The sequence below is a fragment of the Gekko japonicus genome, unplaced genomic scaffold, assembly GCF_001447785.1.
Source record: "Gekko japonicus isolate JY-2015 unplaced genomic scaffold, Gekko_japonicus_V1.1 scaffold743, whole genome shotgun sequence".
In the NCBI taxonomy this organism is placed as follows: Eukaryota; Metazoa; Chordata; class Lepidosauria; order Squamata; family Gekkonidae; genus Gekko; species Gekko japonicus.
In genome coordinates this window covers 234,305-242,622 of record NW_015167560.1, presented here as the reverse complement: position 1 = coordinate 242,622, position 8,318 = coordinate 234,305, and the positions used below count along the sequence as shown (strand labels likewise).

At 41.6% G+C, this 8,318-nt stretch overlaps 1 protein-coding gene across 4 annotated transcripts in view; it reads right to left on the bottom strand.

The window, feature by feature from the left end:
- OSBPL6 (oxysterol binding protein like 6) overlaps window positions 1-8,318 on the bottom strand; it is a 167,022-nt gene that overhangs the window by 57,066 nt on the left and 101,638 nt on the right. For all 4 annotated transcript variants that reach the window (XM_015413758.1, XM_015413757.1, XM_015413760.1 and 1 more), the window contains exons 6-9: window positions 6,018-6,131; window positions 5,748-5,918; window positions 4,538-4,670; window positions 1,955-2,058 (exon numbers count right to left, since the gene is read on the bottom strand). In XM_015413758.1, the coding sequence (XP_015269244.1) occupies window positions 1,955-2,058; window positions 4,538-4,670; window positions 5,748-5,918; window positions 6,018-6,131 (522 nt within the window). The remainder of the gene's footprint in view (window positions 1-1,954; window positions 2,059-4,537; window positions 4,671-5,747; window positions 5,919-6,017; window positions 6,132-8,318) is intronic.

Genomic DNA, 8,318 nt, shown 5'->3' with positions numbered 1-8,318 from the left:
AGCAAAGCATCAGCTTGGCATGCAGATGGTCCCAGGTTCAGTCCCTGGCATCTCCAGTTAAAAGGGTCAGGCGATGTGAAAAACCCTCGGCCTGAAACCCTGAAGAGGTTCTACCAGTGAGAGTAAACAATGCTGACCTTGACAGACCAACAGTGACACTGTGACTTTGCTTAGGGTGACACTGCATGGGCCTGACTCAGTGTTCTGTTAACAAAATATGAAGTGACTTGTAAGTAAATGAAGACAAACATTAGTGAAAACAAGATTTCAACCTTCCTTCCACATGACAGTCCAACTCACCAACAAAAGCTGAATATTATATATTTGACAAAGCATAGTTAGTTTATTATTATAACAATCCGAGATCAGCAGTCAAGCATATCAGCAATACATAGTACACACTGGATGCATATATATTCTGTACAGAAAATATACAATTAATAGTAATTATGAAATTATTAAAACACTAGACCATGTTCTTCTGCTTTGTTAAAAACATGCCAGAGTGCAGAATCTTGCTACCTTATGCAAATTAAATAACTATGCAAATTTGAAAGTTCTGAATCATTAACAGTCAGCAGGGAACTTGAATATAACCATAAGTTATTATTTTGTCCGTTCTAAACTGGATAACAGTATGTTTCTTAGCAAAAAAAACCCACTGACATCCTTTGACAATCATATCAAATGCTTCAAATAAAGAACATATCGGATCAGACTCTGTGGCTCCACTGCATCAATGGTGGCCTTTTCTTTTGATGCGAGAAGCCTTCCTTGCACCAGAGGAAACAGCCACTTTTAGGCTGCGATCATACGTGCCTTTAGATCTGACATAGCTGCGAAGGCCTGATCGATCTAAAGGGAGTGATCAGACGGCAACATCTGGGAAACGTCCCGCAGTCGTCAGCAACCTGTGCTGCTCCACCACAGAAGCGGAGGTAAAAGACACTGGGGAAAGTCCAGCTCTAACTGGTTCTGATGGGCCACAGATGGACTTTCCCGTCTGATAGCTCAAGCACGCTCTCATGCTGTTGGGATGGTCTGATCATTCCATCCCAACTCTGTGCTGTCCCCCCCCCCAGTATGCCCTTAATTGCATACTCCATGGGGAACCCTCGATGCGGACGTCCGATTCCTCATTTATGCACATGGGAAACAAATGACCAAAAAAACCCCTGACTCACCCATGGCGGCGTCTGATCACACAGTGACGGGCAGAGCCCACAGCACAAAGGGATGTGTGATCCGACATACCTAAGGGACCACCTTTCCCCATATGTTCCCCTACGGGCACTACGGTTGGGGACGCAACATCTCCTGGTGATCCCAGGCCCCAAGGAGGCCAGGCTGGCTGCAACCAGGGCCAGGGCTTTTTCGGTGGCGGCTCCTACCTGGTGGAACGAGCTCCCAGAGGAGATCCGGGCCCTGCGGGACCTTGCGCAGTTCCGCAAGGCCTGTAAGACGGAGCTCTTCCACCAGGCTCTTCGGTAGGAGCCGCCACTACCTCACTACCTCACCATTATTCCCTTTACCATCATCATCAACTGGCCCTGGAAGGAGTGAACGACAGCGCTGCGTGGACACCACTGATCTGGGAGTACTTTTTTTTATGATGCCATCTTTTTATTGAAAACTGATCTGAAACATCTAGAGCACTTTATAATTTTGTAATATCATAATGATTGTTTTTAAGCCGTTTTAACCTGTTTTATGTATTGGCATGTGCCCCATTGTGAGCCGCCCCGAGCCCGTTTGTGGGGAGGGCGGGCTACAAATTAAAATAATAAACAAATAAATAAATCTTACAACTGCGTGTCAAATTCCTCCGGAGGAAATAGCCTCGCTTCCCCTCCGCTCCAACTGGCACGTGTGACCGCAGCCTTCATGGAACAAATCCGCAAGATCAAACTCACTATATGTACAACCATCATCTGAGCTTTAAAAACATATTTACCTGTATATCTGTGAAGTTCGGGGCTGACTGAGTTCTCTGTAGTATTTCTAAGTTTTGAAGAATTTTACTGAGTTCCACAAGGTTTGACTGGCAGTGCGAGAGATCTAATACACACACACAAAAAAGTACATCAGTTATCCTGACTACGATCTTCTTTGCCAAGGTATCTCATGCCATTAAGGAGTGTACTTTGCCCCTGCAGAAGCACAATCAAAGGCACACTGCCTGATGTAGCAAATAAGCAACTTTCAGCAACACTTTCTATAGGCATAAAGAGGTACATGCTGAAAGAGAGAACCATGGGACTTTTCCATTCGTCTGATTCTTCTTTGTCCTTACTGACAAGCTATGGTACACACAGGATGAGAATTCGGGCAAAGAAAATTTTAACCTTTACCTTTACTAATAAAATATTGAAGGCCACAAAAGACTCACTGGTTGAGGTGGAATACAAAAACTTAGGCAAAAGACAGATACAGTAATCTGGAGGAGTAGGGGCCCTTTTTTCTTTTGAATGTGCCCTTCCCATCAGGAAATAAAAGGCTTTTTCCTGAAGGCTCGGCATACCCACAGTGACGTCTTATTTTCCAGAAAGGCAGGCAGTGGAAGCTTGTAGCTACACAGCACCAAGAAAGGTGCACACTTCTTTCATTTCCAGCAGGAACTCTCTCTTCAGGAAATGAGGTCACCCTGAAGACATACAGCCCCTTAGGATGACTTCTCATTTCCTGACTAGAAAAGAGCCTGCAAATTAAGAACCAATGGAACTCTTTTGTGAACGGCTTTTCTTCTTTTAGGTTCCCTATCAGTACAGCATCACTGAAGACAGAAGGGTGAGTGGAGCCCAGGAAGTCAGGTCTACTTGATCAGCCATTCATTGGTCTTTCCAGTCCATTTTTTTTTTTAATTAATTTTAGAATACAAACTGGAAACTTTAAAACAAGATCATTTTCAATACATAATAACTACAAGTTGTTATGAGATATAATGAGGTTTAGAATTTACCTGTCTTTTCAGTCCATTTAAAGTTTAATGGGCCATTATTTTCTGTGGGAGGAGACCTGGACTCTTGATTTTGGAGGCCAGGTTTTCCCATAGCAAATAATGTCCCTTTAAAATTCAAAGGGAAAGTACCGAACAGCTGTTTGGAGAGACCAGCTTCTCCTCTCTCCCTGCTTTTGGAAAGCCAGGGGCAGGGGCAAGGGCTAAAATGGTCCCAAATTTGGGGGACAAAAAACAACAACAACAACCTGGAGAAAACCCCAGAGCCATAAGGAGAGTCCCAAAAGATCAGGTTAATGAAAAGCATGTCCTCTCCAAATCTGGATCCAAAATTAATCTGTAAAATGTTATATCCAGTCCACACCCCTACTAAAGACCCAATAAGAGCTCCTCATTTATATGTTTTTAATTGAATTTTATATTTTCAACTGTATTTTTAATTATTTAAATGTTTTAATGTTTTTATATTCACTGCCTTTTGGACCCTGATTGGGTGGAAAGGCGGCACGAAGATGTTTTAAAAAAATAAAATTTAAACAATAGCTTCCATCAACACTGGTACATGCCACAGAGGAAGAAAATGACTAGAGCTACACAGCCTGAACATCATATTTTAAATTCAAAGTCACTATTGGTCATGATTCCGGGACCAGGGTACATTAAAGGCCGCTTGTTCTCACATGAGCCTATCCGTCAGCTTCATGTGCCCCTTCCGTCAGCTTCATGTGCCCCTTCCCCTATGAAGTACCAGAAAAAGAACCTTTTTTGTCATGGTCTCTCAAATTTGGGGGCCCCTCTCAACAATCATCCAGGCACCTTGTATATCTAATTTTTAGGTATGAAGTAAAAACTTTGATTCTGAGAGTTATTGGCTTACTATTGACTCTAATTTTACTAACTGGTGTTTTATTTTAACTGTTTTTATGTTGCACGTTGTTGTGTATATAACCATGGGGTATATATGTTTTAATTAATTATTCCCTGTGAATCAGAAGAACCAGTAAGACTCTAATTTTACCAACTGGTGGGATATTTTAACTGTTTTTATGTTGCAAGTATATAACCATGGGGTATATATGTTTTAATTAATTATTCCCTGTGAATCAGAAGAACCAGTAATGACTCCAGTGAGATTCTAACCCTTAAAACTCTTAGTTTAAAACCAGGTTTCAGGAATAGGAAAATTCAAAGAGAAGTATCTGCCAACTAGTAGCTGATTGCTGAAGATGACTTAAAGGAAAATACTGATTGGTCTCATGAAAGAACTTAGCCAGTTTGATTAGTCAGTGGAAAGGTTCATTTCAGCAGCTCTGGAAACAATGCTTAACAACATAGGTGAGGAAAGCCAAAAAAGAGGTAACTCTGAAATGAAACGAAGAAGGCTGTTTGTGTGTTTTTTACTACAACAAACAAAATAAAGTATTAACATCACATCACTAAGCACATATCCTCCTAGTGTACCAAAAGGCTGTAAGATTAAATTATACACGTATCTCTCCTGCTGACTGGATAAGATATACTGTTTTGTAGCAGGGGAATTAATAACTTAAAGGGCAAGCCGGACATAAAGTAGAAACTGACCTTCTGCACACCTGTCCATCTCCTCAGAGTTCTGCAGCCAAGCGACGACTTTACTTTGCCCAGTGGTACACGTTGCAGGAAGACTGCTACTGCAAGGGATGGATGGCTGCCATGGGAAGCTATTCTGTGGTACCTAAACAAAATATATTTAAGAAAATACTGTATTGAGTGGGGGGACTGCCCATGAAAAAACCCTAACCAGTAAAAGGAGACAAACATTATCCCCTCTTGAAAACACAATTTTTTCACTCTAGTCTACAGGAAACCTAATAAATGATCTTTGGAAAGATGTGGCAAAATGAACCCTTCAGTCATACAATTTTCTCCTTTCATCATTAGTTCTGCCTCTTTTGGAGATTCCTCACATAGCTAGTGACACCCATTTTCTAACTGACGACAATGCTTGCTGTGTGTCAGGGAAATCTGGTAAACTATTCAACAAATGCATATTTTAATGTAATTATTTCATTTCTCCCCACTTTTCTCCCCAATGGGAGCTCTGGTAAACTATTCAACAAATGCATATTTCTCCCCACTTTTCTCCCCAATGGGGGCTCATTAGTCTCCTCTCCTCCATTTTATCCTCACAACAACCCTGTGAGGTAGGCTAGATTGAGACCAAGATCACCCACCGAAAGCTTCCATGAAAGAGTGGGGATCTGAACATAAGTCTCCCAAATCCCAATCTGACTCTCTAAACTACACCACACTTACTCTCATATAAATATCATACATCTTTTGAGTAAGCGAGAGGATTGGGAAGATCTAACCAAGTTATTTACCCTGAGTTTGGTGTAGTGATTAAGAGTGGCGGACTCTAATCTGGAGAACTGGGTTTGATTCTTCACTCCTCCACATGCAGCCAGCTGGGTGACCTTAGGTCAACCACAGTTCTCCCAGAGCTGTTCTCTCAAGAGCAGTTCTCTCAGAGCGCTCTCAGCCCCACCTACCTTAAAGGGTGTCTGTTGTGGGGAGAGGAAGGGAAGGAGATTGTAAATCACTCTGAGACTCCTTTGGGTAGTGAAAAGCGGAGTTTAAACACCAACTCTTCTTCTGAGCAAGCAGGCTTTAGAAAAGGGCAAAGCACCATAAATCATTGCTTGATGTTTTACTATCTTGCTGCACAATGTAGCAAAGGGCCCACTAAGCACCTATACATGAGCAACATCAAGATGGGGGGGGGACCTCCCGTAAGAGGGACATCTTATACCTTTGCCTCCAATACAGTGACATTAGCAGCAGGTGAAGACTCAGTGGTTGATGTAGACGGGAATATGTGGAAGTTGGCATCTCGTGGTGATCGTACAATCTCATTCTGACGATACAGTCTGTGGTGTCGCAGCTTTGATACCCAAGCATCAAATGAATCCTGGGATTTTACCTAGTCAACGAGAACGTACAGTTCAGAACAGCCTCTGACCTTCACCAAGTCATTTGATGGTGGCAAGTAGGAAAGGAAGCTGAAGGAAATACTCCTTACTTTCAAGTGGTAGATGTGCTCTTCGGTATCGAGATCTATCCTGCGAGCTTTCTTTTTAATCGACATAACCGACAACCCAACATCTATGCTCCCATGGACTTTCCCTTTCTGAGTCTGGCAAAAAAAAATCAGAGAAAAGACTACAATCAGCCTAGAAAAATAAAGTAATTCAGTGCTTTAGTATAGGTCTAAACAGGAGTATATTATTTATTGGGCGACAGTTCAGGTTCATTGTAGCAAGCAGAGCTGGAGAAAGAGGGAGGTTAGGAAAAAATATCAAGTGCCTTTCATCAGAAGAGGCATAGTGAAGCTAGCAATGCATAGTCCTTTTTTTTCCTCTCCTCAAGATTTAACGGATTGAGATCGGTGAAAAAATATTACACAGAATTTTGCAAAACTAATTTAAGGAAGATTTGAAAATCTAAGTAAAAACTGAGGCCAATATTCGAATAGGCCAGGGGTCTCCAAGAGGTAGCTTCTGTGCTGCTGGTAGCTTGCTGGCTGTTGTGAAGTAGCTCATGCAGCCCTTAGAAGACCCGGGAAAAGACCGCAAAAAGATCTGCTCTCGGCAGCTTAAAAAGGGAAAAAAGCTTTATTTCTGGTGTTTTTCTTAGTTATTTAACGGATTTAACGGATTGAGATCGGTGAAAAAATATTACACAGAATTTTGCAAAACTAATTTAAGGAAGATTTGAAAATCTAAGAATCAGTAAAAACTGAGGCCAATATTCGAATAGGCCAGGGGTCTCCAAGAGGTAGCTTCTGAGCTACTGGTAGCTTGCTGGCTGTTGTGGAGTAGCTCATGCAGCCCTTAGAAGACCCGGGAAAAGACCGCAAAAAGATCTGCTCTCGGCAGCTTAAAAAGGGAAAAAAGCTTTATTTCTGGTGTTTTTCTTAGTTCATGTTCAAAACCTGGGCTGCTTCCACACCAAGGATTTACTTCATTTCACCTAATTGGCGCATCCCCCCCTTTTGTCCTCTGTGTGTACAAAGCCCATTAACAGCCCATTCTTTCCGCACACAAAAATCTGCTTTACTTTAAACCTGTAAAAAACCAGCATGTCCTGGGCAAGATACTATCAGGAGGAACAGTTTCTTGTGTCTGAAGAGGAAACTGCATAATTTCAGGACCTCGGTGAAGTGCTAGCTGGTTAACTGGGTGTCATTATTATAGCCAGATTTCATTTGTTGATGATCACAAGGGCCTCGGCCCTGGCGACAACTAGCCTTTTAGACCCAGGGGAGAGGAGTGTCGGAAGTTCTGCAAATACAAGTTTTTTGAAGGTTGATATTTTTATCCAGCACTACTCATGCTTTTTTTAAAAAAAGAAGAAGAAAAGGATCACCAACAGCTCAGCCTGCCTTTTAGGGGAGAGGGAGGGGATAATTGGAGGTGTCTGCAAATATGTGGAGGTGGTTTTTTAAGTTCTTTAAGAGGTATTTTGTTACCATTATACAGTTCCCATGCTCCTCAAAGAAAGAAAAAGAACTAAAACAGGGTGGGCAAAGAATCCTGAGAGTCATGTGAAAACATGGGGGGCAGGCTTCAATGCATATCAGGTATGCAGGGAAAACCATCACTAAAAATGGAGAAAAAACTGATAACCCTGGACTATCTGGAATCTCAGTTGCAAGGGCAATTTTACACAGAATTGCATCATCAACCATAGAAAATCACCCTGGTACGGAAGCAGCCCTGGTAATGTGTTAGGGGGAGGGGAGCATCTTGGGATATTTTTCATTATTCAGAAGCAGCTTGCAATATATGCATGTGGGCAAGAACTGTGCATGAAATTAAACTCTAACTTCTCTGTTGCAACTATTCTCACTGTTAAAGGGGCAAGCCACAGTTCACCTTAAAAGCAGCTGGTCTTTGCAAAAGTGAAAACAATAATTAGAAAAAAGAAGATCTGACAACATTTGCAGTTCATGCAAATCCCCCCTCAACAGGGATTATTTGAACTATGGCCCATATAAATAAATACAGGAAAGACATCTCTTTCCTAATAAGAACTTATTACAGGGATAATTCCAGGATTGTTAATTTGGCATATGCCAGAAGCCTAATAGAATTTGCACTAGCTAAACGACATGCACTAATATTGCAGAAATGAGGAAATAAGATGATGTAACAAAATAGTCAAGGACCATCACTGAACAAAACATTTTAATGCATTCTCTAACAATACTTCTTCCTCCTGCATAAATAATTCTCGAGGTAGAAGTGAATTGTTATAGCCAGAACTGGCAATGTAATTCTGAGGACAATTTGCCTTGAAGTCTCATATTGGTTAAGTTAAA